The sequence below is a fragment of the Corvus hawaiiensis genome, chromosome 15 (genome assembly GCF_020740725.1).
Source record: "Corvus hawaiiensis isolate bCorHaw1 chromosome 15, bCorHaw1.pri.cur, whole genome shotgun sequence".
NCBI lineage: Eukaryota > Metazoa > Chordata > Aves > Passeriformes > Corvidae > Corvus > Corvus hawaiiensis.
In genome coordinates this window covers 20,594,608-20,612,849 of record NC_063227.1, presented here as the reverse complement: position 1 = coordinate 20,612,849, position 18,242 = coordinate 20,594,608, and the positions used below count along the sequence as shown (strand labels likewise).

The following is an 18,242-nucleotide window of genomic DNA, read 5'->3' as shown; positions in this document are numbered from 1 at the left end:
AGAGGCTGCCAAATGCAAATTGACTACCAAGGACAGAATTTCACAGCCAGGTACTTGGAAACTGTCCTTTTGAGGCAAGCGTAATGTCCAGGCTCCACTGAGTTCAGGTGTCCTCCAGATACCTTGGCTCTGTGGAGGTCTCCAGGTCCCATCCCTGCCTTGCCAGCCTCAGTGAAAGTGAAGGATAAGTCTTGGCACACAGAAATCAAGAACCTTTTTGTTATAGATTGGGCTCCTGTGGACAGAGGCTCTCATACGATGGTGTTTGCAGTAGGTCTCTCACTTCTGGGACTTCTGGCTTCAACTGGGAACTCCCAACATTTGCTCCCAGTGCACAGAGGGTAAAAGCGTAAGAAGCAATTCCCTTCTTAAAGAAGGTGACATCTATGCCCTTCCAGAGGTACAAGGGGAAAGTGTGTTAATGTGCTGTTGAAAATACCCTGCACAGAGTCAGCCCTCAGCCATGCAGCCGTCCTCCCCAGCTTTGTGCAGCTTAAGCTTATTACTCATGGTGGGGGGGGAAGCCTAAATTCAAATATTTTTCCTGGTTTGCTTCACAGTGAGCCTGGGTTTATTCCCTCTCACATGCAGGTATGCATAAAAAGTCTGCACATCTGCTCTGGAATCTGGGCAGGTTTAGGGTAGTTAGAGGATCAGTTAAACCACCTGATTTCTAGCAAGGAAAACTGTGTTTCCTGAATCACTGGAATTATTTTATTTTTAAGATTCCCTGTCCTTCTCTCTGTCATGTCATGCACAAATTAGTCCTTCAGAGAGTAATTTGAAAGCAGTGATTGTGTGTGACAAGAAGGTACAACGTGAAATGTGTGGTACTTTTGTTTTCAGTTAATTAGAAACCTGAGATCTCTTATTACTAATAAAGGTTCAGGTTTCTGTTCTTTGAAGCAGACAAATTTCTAATCAGGCATAATTACTGAGAAGAATTCCTTGGCTGGATCCATTAACTTCCCCTCCTGTCTTGGTTTCTTTTTTTCCCCTTCCCTTTTCCTCATGTCTTGGCCTGAAGACAGTAAAATAAATGGCAAACCTCCAATAATTACCTGAATGGCAGACATTTAATAGCTTTATAATGTATCTGAATGAAGGTTATTAAATCTGCTGTACTGAGCTTTTCAGCTACAGCTATTTTATTCTCTGTCTACATAGAGCTTTTAAAAATTCTCTGTGCAAAAGAAGTATTACTTTCCAAATACATGTTAATTAATTGTCCATTTGTATTGATGCTGGACATAATTTATGAAAAATTCTTACAAAGTGTGCCTGCCCTCGAAGGGTTTTCTGGGTAGACCACAAAATGCAAATGCCTCCTTATTGTTACAGATTGCCTTTCTCTGTGTCACTTTAAAACTGTTGCTTTCTCCTGAGCAGTGAGAAATTAGTATTTCAAGTTACTCATGCAAAGCATTTTCCATGGGGACCTTACTAATTCCCTGAGCAGCCTGAGGTCTGCTCTCCTCATGTCCAGAGTTGATATTTTTCTGGGACTTTTCCTGCTGTCACCAGAGGTTTTAAACTTGATGGCTCTGTGGTCACTGTGGCCAAGACAGCCCCAATCTCCGCTTTGCTCATGAGATCCGCTCTGTTGACAAGGAGGACATCTTTCCAAGTCTGCTCCCTTAGGGCCTGTTCCATAAAGTTGACTTCCAGGTTTTTTAGGAATCTTCTGGCCCAGATTGTACCAGCTCTGTGATGCTCTCAGTTAGTTTCTGGAAAGTAAATCAGAATGGCTTTATGGATGTTTGCTTGGGTAAAAGCAAAGGGCCTCAAGAGGTGCCTGTAAGGTTTAATGAGCTGCAGGCTGCTGTGACTTGCTCAGTGTTGAGCCCAAGTGTGATCATTGTTCAGCAGAATTTCAAACGGGTTTATGAAAATTATTCCTTGAAATGAAATCCTACTGGGAGAATCTGCTGCTGGCCTGTGCTCTGTTTTTGTCTGTGCCTGGTGTCACCTGCAGGGGTAACAGAATTGCTTGTGATGGGTAACTGCAGATTTAGACAAAAAGTACCTGATATTAGGCAATACTCCTCGTATCTGCAGAAGTATTTGCATTTAGATAAATGCTTTAGATCCATCCTGGGTTTTGAGCTGCTTATTAAGACTATTTTTAACTTTTTCTCTGTCTTTGAAATGCATTTTCCCTCAAGGTTGGTTCAGTAAATTGACACATTTCTTGAACCAAAGGCAGGCATCTCTAGTTAGGATTAGGCAAGTAAGCAACATAGCTTTGGCTGGCACATGTGGCATGGATAAACTGGCTTTTATCTGATGTTTCCCTTCTTTTTAGTCTTGATTTATCACTCAGTTTTCACTGTTTCCTTCTTTCTTTTATCTTGTATTTTTTTCTCCCTTTATGTAGTCTCCTGTCTTGTGTTCTGAAGCTTTCTAAAGGATAAGACTAGTCAACAATGACCAAGGAATAGTGAAGCTTTCTAATCAGTGATTTTGAACAAAAGGAAAATAGACTTTAGTGAATAAGTCATTGAAAACAGTATTAAACAGTATCGAAATTAGGAAAAAAAATGAAGGCAAAGGTGTTTATGAACCTGAGCCTGTATAATTTGAACTAAGGGGTTCAGAAAGAGGGCAGAGTACCAAACTAAGCTGCTTCAAAAACTCAGGAAACCTAAGCTCTGTCCCTGGCTTTCCTTCAGGGCTCTGGGAAACATTCTCTTTCTTTCTTTCATTTTTCTTACTAGAGTTTTCTTTGTAAAATATTCCAAAACTGTAGGTGAAAGTTCTATAATAATAGTAGTAATTATCTCCTGCGTGGTAAATACGCAAGATGAGTTCCTACCAAAACAATTTGCCCATTTGCTTTCTTTTGCTGCTATCTGCTTATTACACAGGTTGTGTGGACACTTTCTCCCCTTTCTTAATAATTTGCTAAATTTTATTGTACCGCACAATTTAAACCTCATTTAAGCAATGCAGTGTACAAACCATATCATCCAGAATTGGAAAAAATATCTGTAGACATACTACAAAAGTGAGGTTCTCAGCATTTAGTTCCATTTTGTTATAGCTGGGAAGTGGAGATCTTTGCTTCTCAGGAAATAATCCAATACTATAAGAAGGCCCAATTGCAGTGCCAGCTCCTAAACCAGCTAGTGAATGTTTCCCTGGTGATCACAGATGCTAAAACAGATTTTATGGCTTGATTTATAAGCAGAAACTGAAGCAAAACCAGCTTATGAGTTTTTTCCCTTCCTTAATCCTAAGAAACAAAGGAAGGAGGCAGAGAGCTGAACCGATAACTTGGAAAAAATTTGCTGTGAAAGGGAATTTCGCACTCTCTCTGTAAGTGGTTTTCGGGCAGAACTGAAGAGCTGCTACTCTTACACTCCTTGAACACATCAGGCTTTAATATTTGAGCTAAGACCCAGCAACAGGCAAATAAAAAGGTGTGTGTGACTTAAGGGCTCTTTGCCTTTGCTGATTTTTGCTGTGCATTAAGCGCTTGCTCTGTTGGTAGAGAAGGGTCTTGGAGGAACTTTCTAAGATGCCTCCAGATAGTGCATCTTGAATGTTTTGATACACAAGGCTTACCCTGCACAGAGATTTATGCTGCCAGGCCTTGCCTTGATCTGGGCCAGTTCATCACTAGTTCAATATTATGTTCAGACTACTACTTAAAATTTCCCATCTTCTGCGTAATGGCAGCTGTCTCTGGGCAAATCTGCCAGCAGCTGAGTCCCTCCAGCTTTCCTTGACTGTGCAATGTGGGTCAGCTTTGGAGCATGCTTGATACTGCAGCAGTTGCAGTAGTGTCCTGCTGGGTCTTACCTCTCCCACCTTTTCCTGCAGTTAGAATTAGCTGGAAAGCAGAGGCTGAGAGGAGAAGTAATGAAATGAGAACATGCAACTTCTTAATGAATTATAGCTAAGATAATTGGTTAATTACAGAAACTTGTTAATTCCTCATTACTGGAACTACCTTCCCCTGATGGCGTTTTTTCTGATTTCTTTATTAAAATGGAAATGTTGGTATGTGCCTTTCCTAAGTCACAGCAAACCCACAAGATAGTGTGCCCAGCAGCTGATGTCTTACTGAGCACCGTTATATAAAGGGGACCCCAGACTGGGGAATCTCTGCAATGCAGTGAGCTGAAAATGTATTTATTTCCTACCTGTTGGTAGAGCAGACCAGAACTATTTTTCAAGGAACTTTTTTTAGAATTAATGCCAATGAGACCTGGGGAAGTGATCTAGTTTTATCCCAAAGGACTTCCTGGAAGACAAGTGTCCTTGTCAGCATGTGAAGAAATTGGCAGTGATTTGCAGAGCTCTGAGAGGCTGAAATTTAATATTTAGTGACATAGTTATTTTCTAGAGCTAAGGTTTACACTGATGCCAATGGTTGTTTCATGGCTTCAATTTGCCCTGTTCTCACTGAACTTCACTCTGTAAGTGCCCCACGCTGTAACTCCCTAGTGTTGCACAGCACTCAGTGCACTGGTGGGGGAGAGCCCTTGAGGTAGTGCTGTTACCTGCTTGGGAAAGGGGAACAAAGCCAGAGCTCAGGGCAGGTGGGCCCCTGAACACATCAGGGCATTTTGGCATCTGTGACTTGGCTGTGGTTTCAAAACTTCTCCCCAGCACAGGTTTCTGAAGGCTTGGGCTAACACACATCTTTCCTCTCTTTTTGTGACTCCCTGTAGCATGTTAGGAACAATAAAGGGCTGACACTGAACACTATTAGCTATTGCTTCACACAAATAATAGCATTTATGTGAGTCACTGAGCAGTAACTGAGGAGTACTGTAACGATGGTGACACGGAAACACCTCAGCCAGGTGAGAACAACAAAAGGACAATTCCAGTATCCAAGTGGTGTTGACTTAGATATGCCTAAGAGAAAAGTAAAGGCACAGAAATAAAGAAATAACGGTGACCAGCAAAACCAAACTATTATATGGATAGTCAGGCAGAATACACGTGTGCAGAAAAGAGCTTTCCATACCTCCCATCCAGGTCATATATTACCAGCACTTGTGCGTCTGCAGCCAGCCAGCCCCACCGAGTCACAGAGGGGCCTGTGATACCCTGGTGATTCATTTGTGTGTGTCTGATACAAAGCATGATGGGTTGATCCTGCTTCACTGCTGCATGGATGTGCACGTGGGACTCTGTATTCTTTCCCTTCAGCACGCTAAGCAACAGCTTGATTGGAGAAATTGGTCTTGTGAAGGCTCCAGCTCAGCGTTTGCAATTCATCATTATCCAAGGTGCAGCTTTGCTTTCAAGTACAGCCCCAGTTTAAGATTTGTCAGTTTAGCTTTTGTTAGCACAAAACAAAACCTTGTCAGCTTTGTGGCACAGTTAGTTCCCCTGTCACAGTACTTTGGAGTTATAGCAGAGACCAAAGCAAAGTTGGCTGAGTGTCTGTGCAGTTAACATCACCATAAACAAGTAATAACCAGAATCCTCAGCTGACACTTAAAGTTTAAGGCTGTTGCATGGCATTTCCAAGTCTCTGTGCTGTCTAATGCCCCCTCTGAGCACAATTACTGTATAAACTGACAGAATGTATTGAATAAATATGCCAACTTCACCTTCTCCTTCTAGAGTTATAACAGTGAAATTTTAGTAGATTTGAGATTATGTTGAGAAGATGCTATTTAATTCCTAACTGACTCTCCTAGCACTCTTTTGTGGTTCAGGAAGATATATATGTATATATCTTCCACTGGAAAATAGTTTATATCCAGGTCTGAAGAAACCTAAGTATTAATGCTTACTGCTGCTTATATCCTAACAACTACAGGCTGCCTACTTGGTATCCAGGAGAAACTCACAGGAATCAAATTTTTGTATGGGTTAGCACAGAAGATTGCAGCTTTGCAACCTGGGCAACAAACTAGAGAATTCTTTCCTGTTTAGATCAGTTGCTTTAGCACAATCCATGCCAGTTTGCCCATGTGTGAAATCAAGTGGTTTTCCACTTTCCTGTTTTGATGATATTGGAGCTAGCCACTGAAACAGGATTAGTGGGCTTTGTGGAACTGGATGATTTGAGAGGCTTGCGAACAATTTTGAGGCTCACAAAGTTTCACATATTCACAAATATTTTTATGTATCTTTTAAAAAAACCCCACGTAATCCAAAAATCCCATGATGTATGAGTTTTTCATGATGCCTTAAGATTTAGATGCCTTTTTCTTCTAATCTAAAAGCAATCCCTCTTGTAAGCAGCCCATACAGCTGAAATGGTGAAAGTAGGCAGAAAGACAGTAATGCTTCCAGCTAAGCCTCTGTTCCAGTTTGGTTGAAGGCAACAGTCAGTCTGTAAAGGCTGCCCCTGACAGTCATATATTACACCAAACAGTGGGAATGGAGGACAGCAAATTTGGTGTTTTCTCAGCATAGTTCATCCAGCTTCCCTTAAAACAAACTAAACCTTTATATAGTAGCTCAAATGGTTACATTTGCATCACCCAAGTGCTACAGTTCTTTCTTAAGAAGCCTAAACTGGCAGAATGATTTCATGATTTGCCACAAAATTTAAACAATTTTTGCCTGCCTCCATTTCCCAAATGTTAGCCTGCATGCTGTTCTTCTGCAAAGAAGCATCCTTCAATTCTCAAGGCCCAATGAAAATGGGATCGTGCTCAGTAGTTTGTTGGTGAGTAGAGAGTTGTTTGGACATGTACTATCTTTTTTTTCCCCTCTAGAAATAGCAGAGGAATACCTGGAGATATATCTCTAGAATTCATATCAATAGTTTTGTTCAAAATATACCTGGAAGATAATCCTAATAGAAATCCAAGTGTATTGTAGTGCAGTGTTTCCTGATGACTAGCAAAAGAGTTAATAGTAATTAGCTACTTGCTATGGATATAAAATGCTTAAGGACAGAGAAATCTCAAGCCAAGAATTCTTCAACATACTGAAGAGTGTTTCATGTTTTACATTAACTAAACTGTTATCTCCAATACCTCTGGATGTAATTTGGCATCACTGCTAGATTTTGGGTTTTTTCTTTGCCCGAAAGCACTCTGAACAGCAAAAGTACTGACAAGTGAAATACCCTTTCATTTCGTCTAAGTGTATTGCCCTCAAGGCCTGAGCAAGGATGTCTTTGAGCAGTAGCAAAGCATGCACTGATGCATCCAAACTGATATGTAGTTTAATAATGACAATTAAGCTTTGTGCTTTTTTCATGAGAATGTAACTTGCAATTAATTAATATGATGTAATTTAATTAAGTTGAAGGGAGAGCAGGGAAAGTAGTGTCCTCTGTCATATTTGTTTCCATTAGTTAGGATGTGCTCCAATCAGCAAATTGACAGGAATATTTAAGTAGAGACAAAGGTTTATTAAAATTTCCAATTAATGCTATGGACCATTGCAAAAATATCTAGTTAATTGAGATGGACATATTTGATCAAGTTTTCCTTAAAAAGCTCTTTGCGTAGTCTGTTGCAGCATCCTGGAGAACAGTGATCTTCCTGTACCTGAACTGATCAAAATTTAGATTGACAGGGGAACTGGGCCAGCACAATTCACAGTGGGATTTGGCCTTTCACCTCTGTACTTTGCATGCTGTGCGTTTGTTTTTTATCATGAAATGTCATAGTACAACTGATAAAACTCATCACATGGTCGTTTACATATGGACACACAGGGGAAACTGCTTGGCTCACAGCACCAGTGTCAGTGCTGTATAGTAGCTGTTCCCGGAGAGCTCTGGGGTGGGAGTCTGTGGAACTCTTGGCATTCTGCAGACATCGGCAGAAACCTTCCAGTCCTGTGGTCCAGTGCTTCTAAAATGCACTGAACTCTGTCCCTAATTCTGGAATCTGGTTTTATCCCATTCGGTGCTGGGACTAGCCTAAGAGGTGCGTCTTTTCTTCAGAGGATGTAATAAGATCCAAAATCTTTCATGCAGATGAATGTTTCTCTTATCAAGGAGCTGGCTCTCAAGTGTCTAACATTTTTTTGTAAAAAAAGTTCGGGTTGGGGTTTTGAGTGTTGGAGGCCTTTGAAGAAATTGACACACACCCCCAGCCACACTTCTGATACCAGCTTAGCCACGGAAATGGAACTGTGATTCAAGAGGATTGAGGAATACTGGGGGGTTTTCTACATAATACAAGTCTGCATAATACATGCTTGGTCATGGAATATTTTTAGATGCACACAAGGGAAGATGCATGAAGGAGGTTTATTATCTAAGACTGCTCCTTAGCTTTAACATCCTGAGTATAGTTTCTGTCATGTGCTCTTCACGTGCTTTGTTTCCATGAATGTCAGCCTACCTGTGTTGTGTCAAGAAGCAGAATTTAAGTAGTAGTGCCACTAGAGGAGCAGTTAAACTGTAATTCATAAATCAGGGACAGTCTGGTTAACTCTGAGAGCTGACCCCTCTACTTGAGTGCAAGTTACATGGAGCTGCTGCCATAATCTACTTGTGGGAGCACGGCTGGCAAAAGCAAAGCCAGCCCCCTTTCCAGACAGCCCTCTAAAAGTTCTCCTACTCTGTGTGTTTAGAACTACAGCATAAACTGCATTTTTAGCCTTTGTTGCCTGTATTTCACAAACTACTTTAGAAAGTTTGACCTCAGAGAATGGCTTTATAAATTGACCTTTTTGTTTGCTGAACGTTTTGCTGCTTGGTACAGATTTCAGAAATTTTTGGGAAGGTGTAATTTGAGACTATGATGTATCCAAAATAGTTTGGTACTACTTCATAATTCACTGTGATGTATCTAAAATATGTTTAGTTTTATACAGTTTCATAATTCTTTCAGGAATTTATTACTCTGATCTCCTAGTAGTTGTGGCACTGTCTAGTATAATTATGCAAACAACAAATTAAATCTTTTGAGCTGGGTGTGGAACAGGAATACAAATTACAGATGATAAAATAAAAACCTAAGTGCAACTATTGCATAGATGGCAAAATGAAGACGAAATGCCAGGAAAGGGTCAACAAGAATATTTAAAGGTTATTCCTCATTTAACAGTTCAGTAAGTGAAAGAAATACAGGCTTATTTAGAATATTGTGTGCATGTATTCATCGCTTGAGGTCACTTAAAAATAAGAAATCTAGAAGAGCGTGAAAAATTGTGAGAAAACATAGTTTAATGTAACACACAAAGAAATAATATTCTTCAGGTGGAAAGTGTTTTTCAGTGCTTAGGCCTGTTGTTACTAAGAAAAATGTATGAGATGGCCTTTACTGGGCAGTATTTTTTATAATTCTTATGCAGAAATGAATAGTTTAATACACCACTAGAGTCAGTTTAAAATGCACTGAGCAGAATGATTCTTCAGTTTGCCTCTTAAAAATAAAGAGAAATGGGTAAATAAGGGGGATATCTTGGTTGGAGACCACCAGAGCTGTGATTACTCCATGACTGACTAAATGACACTTGTTACTGTAGTGGCGCAATGGGAACTGTAATCATGCTCCTTAATACCTGCCTTGAATGACTACATAGACCTTCCACGAGACAAAGAAATGAGTTGCTAATCATCTGCTTGGCACCGATGTCACCAGCAGAGATGTTTTTTAGGGCACTCGATGTCCTTTGGTGGCTATTTCTTAGAAACCTTCTGGACTTCCAGAATACCATTTTTTACTGTCTTTTCATGACTACTTGGATTCTATTGTCCTCAAGACAAGACTTGACTGCTCTGACAGCGAGGCAGTGCTGTGGTGGCAGTGAGGCAGCTCTTACTCTGGGGAACAGGTTGCAGCAGGTGATACCTGATTTTCCAACTAACATATCTGTAAATTTATGAGGTGCCTGAAGACTCCAGGAAATTCCCATAGTTCTAGTGAAAACCCCCGATAAGCAGCTTTGTATTATCTTGCTCTGTCTGATGTCAGAAAATCTGTCAGAGAGGAGGGACTGTGAGAGTAGTAAAGCATATGTAGTGCTGGATGGTTTCACTGGTTTTATCCCTCAAGAGTTTTTGCTTTACCAATAAATTTGGAATAAGCAAAAGGCACGGTCAGAAGAAGCATCCTAGCAGTTATCAGCAAGTTGGTGTGCATTGGAAAGACAAGATATTTGTCATTGTAGAAACTGTAAATAATAAATGCAGTTATGTCAAGTATGGCTATGACATCAGTTAAGCAAGTTTGATTTTGTTTTTAACCCATGATTTGTCCTGTATCAGTTTTCTGTGATGAGAACTTGCGATCTTCTAAGTCTCTGTGAGGCTTAAATCTACCTGTTCATCATCATTCTCGTATACCTAATTTAATTTAAATGTGGAAAAACAAAGCCTATAAGAAAAACGTCCAAGTTCAGAGATTCGGCATTATTAATTATCACTTTTAATAAAAGTGGGAATGAAGCTGTGACAATCTGATACCCATGAGAAATACATAACATGGGTAAAAATCTACCTGTGATGAGAAAATCACTGCAGCCTGACCTGGTAGCAGAGGCTTTGAGCTTTATGCCTCTTAGCTGCTTCCAGAACCTGGCAGTAATCACCAGTGCAAGGGAGGGGTCATATCTCCTCTGCTTGTGGCAGAAATCCAGTCAGCAAGAAACTGCCACTGCAAAGCATATCTGTCCTCCTGGTTATTTGTGGGCTTTAGCAGCTTCTTTTGGCTGCCTGTTACTCATCAGTGATGCGTATTTGCTGATGAAGTGTGCTCACCTCTGAGTACAGGTTCTGGGGAGAACACTCAGCTGGATGTGGGGCTCAGCACAGGTTGGCTGCATGGACTCCTGCAGTGGCATTTTCCCTTTTTGGGGAATGAGCCTCCAGAATAATTGACACATCTGGTTTTCTATTTTTGAGCAGTTTCATGTTGTATATAGTCCCATCCCTGTCCCTCACAGATCTGTTCTTTCCATTGCATGCCCTTATGCATTGTTCTTTATTTCACTTGAAATACCCTCTTTTCCTGTTTCTTCTTTTAACTTTTCACCTTCTCTGCTCCTCTTTTCCTCACAGCATGTGTCCTCCTCAACTTTCATTGCCTGTTTAAAAGTCGGACAATGAGAAATATCCTGCAGCCTTTCCCTGTCTTCTCTCCTAGTGCAGCTGAGGTTATAAAGTGATTGCTCGCAGTCCATCCAGCCTCAGCAACAGCACGAAAGGATCACAATTTTAGTGCTGGAGGACTTCCTTGGGTCCATCCTGAGAGCAGCTACTGCATTTCTTCAAGTCTGAGAGTGACATGATGTCAGAGGAGGCTGCTGGGTTTGCTGTTGTGGTTGGTGTACCTGGGTTGATTTACAGATAAAAATATAGAGAAATAGGTGAAAACTAGAAGGAAAAAGTGAAATAGAGCTTGTCAAGGATATTTAACAGTTGGGAGGGGTTCTGGTTACTTTTTCATTAATTATATATTGTCCCCATTGCAGTTTCAGATTGTGCATGTAAACTGTGGTTCAGGTTAGTCCTTCAAGGTTCCATGGTTTCTTTGTTAGTTGCTGGTCTTCTCATGACCTGGGTGTGCATTGCTAACACTCACCAGATTTTGCCATCATAAGGTCCAGGGTAAAGCCAAATCCTCAATGTGCATTCTGTGGTAACTTTGAGGTGGGATGTGCTTGTCTGTGCTGCCAGCTCTTCTGGAAAAAGTCAGTAATGAAAGATTAGATTTCTGGAACCTTTCAGAGCTATTCTTGTGTGTTGTGAAGTTGATGATGTGAATTGTGCCAACAGGCTCACAAGAAGGCTGGGAGTCACTGGCTCGAGACAGTTCTCTGAAAGGAAAAAATACGCGAGGTCCTCCTGCTTCTTTTCATGGGTCTGTGGGTCCTTTGACCCCACAACCAGCTACCATTGTCAGCAAGCAGGGAGATACTGATAGAACCAAGATAGCGGCACCTTCACATGAATCAGAAGACCTGAACTAATGGGGGAATTTTGAAGAATTATAGCTGGTTTTGTTATGGCAGAAAAATTGATACTATGTCAGGACAAGGGTTCAGCTGCCAATTATTTCCCTGTGCTCACACAGCAAGGAAATGGCAACTGATGAACCGAGCTCTTTATTCTCAGCTCCCTGGGCAGCACTAATAGAAAAGCATCCAAATTTCTGTGTTATCCAAACTAACTAAGGAGGTATTTGTGATTCTTCTATCCTTACCTCAAATGTATCTTTGCTGACAAAATTAAGTGGTAATTAGCCAGGACTTAAAAAAAAAAATTATCCTAGCTGGTGAATAACTGCTGGGAAATACCAGTGTGATACGAAATCCAATTAATTTGCAGGCAGAGGGGTCAGGCTGGAATTGTAGTGGTGCAAATGGGCAGGGACTTGAGCTCACTGGCACTGAATGGCTGTTAGTTTAGCTGGAGATTGCATGGACTTGCTCTAAATCATCAATTACTTAGATACCAAACTTCTAAATTTACTCACAGCTTTTTTTTTTTTAAATTGCAGTCAATAGTTATCAATAAGTGGTTTTCTCAACACACAATTTGCAGATGACACAAATTCCTTGGGGCTAGTGAGATCCAGAGAAATCTGAGAAATATGCATGGGGCCTAATCACCTGGGGTGAACAGGACAGAGAAGTGACTGGTGACCAAGGCAAGCTGATAAAAATCCTTCAATTGAAGCAGTAAATATCATTGCTTGGGACTAGGTAAGTTAAAATACATCACAAGAAAGGCCTAGTTTTCATTTTGGTTTGAATAGCTTTAAATCAAAACAGCAACAAATCCCACTAACTTTTAGGTACACACAAAAGAACTCATTGGATAAATAGGTATGGAACAGTAAGTTCATACTCCTGATTCTGTAGCCACCTGCCATGCAGTGAGTGATCTCATTATGCCACTTCTAAAACAAAGCAGAAGCAGAAGGGCTTCAGAGATCTGCAGTGGAAATAGATTTATGGACAAACAGCCATATGAGAAGACGGTTCAGGACTGCTGAGTGTCAGAAGATCTGTAAACAGAACTGTTCTAGGGATATATGAAATAACGTAGTGTACAAGAAGAATCATTCAGATGTTCCTATTTATTCTTTATCATAACACAGTAGCAAAGGAATAGTCCATCAAAATTACAAAACTCTAATTTTAAACCAGGCAGATCACAGAATACCACTGGGATTTTCTTAAAGGTATGGGTACTGAGAACATGTCATGCTGCATTTGTTTTAATGCAAAATGAGGAGAGAAATCCTCCTCTTCAAAAGTGTAAATCTGTTCCAAATAGGTTGGTCATTGGAGAAGCTTCTGCTGAGGGGAATATTATTCTCCATTTTGCTGTGATTTTTGCACCTTTGTGTGATGCATTATTTTCCCCCAACCACTTTTAAGAGCTGATTATAGATTACATAAATCATTTATATGATTCATCATAGCAATTCTTTTATTACCAGAAAATCCTTCTCATTACATGTTATTTTGATTGATCTTTATGAAGTTCCTACTTCTATTCTCACAGGGCATGTTGTGCAAACCTTTTCTGCAGCTAATTGAGGCATTCAATTCCTTTTGCTGCATGTGAGAGATACGTACAGTAGGCACTAGCAGGAACATCTACCTCTATTATCAGAACATATGTATTTTAAATATTAGACTTTTTCCATCCTCATTTTTTGAGATTTGGCAAAAACAAAGCTTACTCCTTCATTGGTGAGCTTAACCTTGTCTGCATATAACTAGAAAAATGTTCTTCCAGCTGCTCGTCTGCAAAATCTGTTGATCAGTGGCTGCAGTAGAAAACCAGGCAGTCTAGTCTGTGCAATTTATTCCATGTGTGATTCTAGGTAAAATCATAGTCCCTTGAGCTACCTACCCTCTCTGAGGATGACAGCATGTATTTTGCAGCAGATTAGAAATGTTCGGGAGGCATCAATCCAAAAGCTGATTATGCAGCATGGTTTTTAGATTGTAGAATTCTGTAGAAATAATTTTAAAAAATTGTCACAATATTTATTTGGCATTGGTTTTTCTCATTGCTTCAGGCGCAACTCAAATAAAATACTTGATAATATCTTGATTAATATTTCTGCCTCTTGTTAAGAGTTGATGATCCTCTATTTCTGTGCAGATTTCTACTGGAGAACTAAGCCGGATAGCCTTCCTTTGTTTAAATCACAGAACCAATCTCTCTCATTAGCTCAATACTACAGCAAAGAATGAGTGTGGCTTTAGGGAATGGGCCCAGCTGGGAGGTAAGCTGTTAAGGAAAGCTTTATCTTTTACTTAAATTAGTTCTTATCATGGAGAAAACACACAAGTTTTTGGGTCCATAGGATTTGCCTCCTGTGAGGCATCTGTAGTCAGCTCTTCAGTCAGTCACCTGTGATTATTTGACTGTTTAGGGAACAGCAGAAAGCTGATTTGGGTTAATTAAAAACCATAACAGTAGGTCAATACATGGCTTCTGAGCTAGGTGGTTGGATGGATGGGGGGAGGTACTTGGTGCTCTGCATGTCGGGCAACTTAACAGCATTTTCCATAAAAAATTAGCACAGCATGACCCCAACATGTGCCCAACATAAGGAATCCCTGTTCTTGGGGCAGAAATGAACAAGTGAAGAATGAACCAAGTGACAATTTTGAGTAGTTTTGGGAAGTGGGAGAGAAAAAGCATCCAGGAAGAACTGCTGGCATTAGGATAATCCCAAAGCAGCCTGAAGGTCCTGAATGGGAAAATTCTCATTCAACATTCCTTCCAAGCTTGTTTGAAAACTGACTCAACCTCAGAAAAATCACGCTTTGGCCTTGACAGCATTGGATATTTTGTCAAATGAATCCTGAGCTTCTGGCATGCATGAGTTCTTCAAGAAGTGAGAACTCGAGGGAACAAAACTCCATGTTTTTTTGGAGCTGCTTGTGTCAGGAACACCTAAAACATCAAATATGTTGGACTTGGAATAAATTGCAGTAACGCAAACAAATGAATTCACACTTTTCCATGTCCTTCCCCTTTCTCTTGCTAAGATGCTGCTGCAGGGCTTTAGGAGCTGCAGAGTTTAGGACATTATGGTGAAAGATCCATAGAATTGCAAGACACATCTTTGGGGAGCCGGGTGCTTTGAGTTTTATTACTCAGTATAGTGTCGTTTTTTTAGTTTCCTTTTTTTTTTTTAGTGATAATTGGATTCAGGAGGTTTGTGCGTTGCTGCGAAGAAACTGTGATCAAATGTATCTGCAAGTAAATAAAGTGCCTGGGAACAAGTGGGTGAAGTGGGCTCTTGGATTCTGTGTGCTCTTTAGGATCTCTCAACGTAAGTAGTCCGAGAAAAAAGTGCAAAGCCCACCTGACAGCCAGTAAATCTGACAAACATCCCTTCCATAGATAGGAAAAAACCTGGCTATTTTTGCGATCATGTCCAAACTTCGTGTGATGGGAGGTGTGTTTTTTTGTTAATTTGGGGGTTTTGTGTAGTAGTAATGTTTGGTTTTTTAATGGGAACAGGACATGGTAAACCAAGGAATTATCTAAATGTTTTGAGGTCTGCTTACCGTGTTACTCTTTCAAGTTCTTCTCTCCTTATCTGGGAGAGATTTGACAGTACAGTGATTTCAGATCCTTGACAGTTTTAAAGCTGGATGTGTCAGTCAGGGAGATATGAAACATAATGTGGCATTACAGCCAGTCATACAGCCAGGGCAATGAAAACCTAATGTGGCAGATGCCACTGAGCACTAAAAAGTCCTTTGGTCTAAAGTATTCATCAGGAGAAGTGGCTTTGATATCATGCCACTGAGCTCTGGGAAGGTAGATGGCCATGGCATAGAAGCCTCATAACACGTTTGCTAGTGTGATCTCTTCCTTGGCCACCTGCATACAGAAACAAAGCTCAAATTAAATTAAAGTGTTCATTTCTTGTTGACTGGATCACTCAAGTGTGTATGAGTACTCTGCACCTCCAACCTGGCCTTACTGTGAGCGTCTCTCAGCAATTCAAGTGCACTATTTAGTTCCTGTGACACACAAAATCCTGTTGACATTCTGCACGTGATGTTGGTGTTCACCAGCAGTTTAAGGCAGAGGCAGCACCAGGAGAGGTCGTGGAACAGTGTGGTGGGTGAAAGCCAGCCTGCCCTGCTCACTGAGGACTGCAGGGAAAGGGAGCTTCTGACTGCCTGGACTGGGCTGGAGTGGGGGAATCGGCAGCCTCCAAGTCCTGTAAAATAAAAGGCATTGATGACCTCTGTTCTCCTGCATGGGAATACCAGCATCTAATAGCATGCTTGAAAAACCCAGCTTTTACTGGTGTTGCAAATATTGCATCTGCCATCCTCATAAAACACTCACTCTGCCAAGTGTTTTCTCATCTGTGGTGATAATGGGGAAACACATCATTGGTTCGTGAGCAGCCCACAGTGCTGCCCCGTGCCAGCAGCCTGGTGAAACACTGCGAGATGAAATGGTGGAAATGCCTCTTCTGCCTCAGCTGCCTGCAAGGGGGGCTTGTTCAGCCAGCCTGGCCCACCCCGGTGTGGCTCCTCTGGAAATGCCAGGGACGCACTCTGCCTGTCCAGCTGTACCCCAGAGGAGCTGCTAACAGACAGAATTACTCTGCAGCTCCTGGGCTGTGTGTGGGTGCACACATGGATGTGGGAAGTGTGATTTGTTTATCCCAGCATGTTGTGGGCGAGGGGAGGCATTCAGAAAAGGAAAGCCCTTTCCTCCCCTACAATGTCCTTTATTCTCTTATGCAGTACAGAAGAGGCATTGACAAAAAGCATCTGCATTGGCAGAATTACTGAGAAAATCTCAAATGTAACTGGTATCACAGGTATTTAAGAAAACCTAAAAACTGTGTGAGATGTTGCTGAGGTTAGCAGCACGGTGCTCAGTTGTTCAGGAGCAGAGCAAACTCCTGAGGGAATTACCCTGAGGTGAAAGAAAATAAAACCATAGGTTACGGTTCAAGGCAGAAGTTGCTTGCATGTTCCAAAAAAAAAAAAAAGGCAAGTGGGGAAGAGGTTGGGAAAGAGAGGGAGTGAGAGAGGGGGAGAGTGGAATGTGCTGTGCACTTAGCTGAGCAGCAGGAAGGAAGGCTTGAAACAGGATTTCTCAGCCTCTGATGCCTGGCAGTTGTTAGCAGGCACACCAGTGGTACCCGTGTGGTGCCTTGCAGGATGTGGACTAAAGGCGAGTCAGAGGGACTCCAGACCTTAGGGATTGTGGTGGTGGTGTGCTCCTCTCTGAAACTTTTGCACTACCTCGGGCTAATTGACTTGTCAGATGGTAAGAGAACTCAAGTTTTCCAGCTCCTGTTTGCTTGTGTTTAAAGCTGTGTGAGTGTAGCTGCTGTGGGAGGAAAGTGGTGTCTGTCAGTGCACGGATTCTCAGTGTGGGCTGCTTCTTTATTAACAATCATACAGGCTGTAAAGAGGGAATTCAGCTTTATGCTCTATTGAGGACTTTTGTTTGCTTTTGATATATTACCTTAGCCAGAGAGAATCTGAAGCTGTGATGGTTTTTGCCTTGTGTATTATTTTATTATGTTTTCCTAATTATTTTTTCTTATTGTTAATTCTTGCCATCTATTGAAAATGAATTAGTACCAAACTAGAAAAAAGAAAGGCCCTCTTGGGATAATGGAAGCACAACTGATAATTAGATGTATGATTGCATGGGGCTACAAGAGTTTTGTTGTGACATTTGCAGATTAAAGACATGATAGATTGAATGTGAACAAAACTTCACTGCAAATGCTATTCCAGACACTTCAGCAAAATAACCTAAAGAGAAATACTTCTGTTCTCACTAATTGGAAGGTTTGGTCTCTCTTTGACTTGTAGTGATTCAATGTAATGAACTTCTTTTGTCTTAAAGGTTTTCCTGGATTAGTAAAGCATATGGTTTTTAACAGCTAAGTGTGCTTTAGGGCTTGTATTATCTTTTCATAAAGGGATGTAGGTATCACTAAATTTTGAAGGAAAATAACTTCTTGATGATGCAAATGAGGTACTTTTTTAAATAAAGGGGTCCCCAAGTCACTGATTGTATTCTTGCTTCGATCACTAACTGTGTCAAGTTTATCTAGCAAAGGAAATGCTAAGGATAAAATACTAGCATGAGCAACTGTGACACTTTATTCAGATTTCTTCAAAATATGAATAGTAAAGGCTGGCAAAAGATTTAAAAAAAGTAAAGAAAGTTTATATATTAAATCTGTTTTACTGGATCAAGAAAAGCAGATGGAATTTTAACATGGATTTTACTGCTACATTAAAATCAGTGCTGTCACATAATCCTAGAAATCCTCCTGCAGAATTAGGAAAAAATATTAAAAATTGCTTAGTAAAGAGTTATTTTTATTGAG

General features: G+C 40.8%; 1 protein-coding gene across 10 annotated transcripts in view; it reads left to right on the top strand.

Annotated features, from left to right (window-relative positions):
* Nucleotides 1-18,242, top strand: part of KCNIP1 (potassium voltage-gated channel interacting protein 1) — a 292,275-nt gene that overhangs the window by 222,367 nt on the left and 51,666 nt on the right. The window contains exons 1-2 of one of the 10 annotated variants that reach the window (XM_048319701.1): nt 14,036-14,129; nt 15,052-15,188. The exons of 7 other annotated variants lie outside the window; for them this stretch is intronic. In XM_048319701.1, coding sequence (XP_048175658.1) covers nt 14,113-14,129; nt 15,052-15,188 — 154 coding nt within the window. In that variant the 5' untranslated portion in view covers nt 14,036-14,112. Of the gene's footprint in view, nt 1-14,035; nt 14,130-15,051; nt 15,189-16,991; nt 17,162-18,242 lie in introns of those variants that run through there. 2 more of the 10 variants (XM_048319697.1, XM_048319698.1) reach the window with 2 other exon arrangements.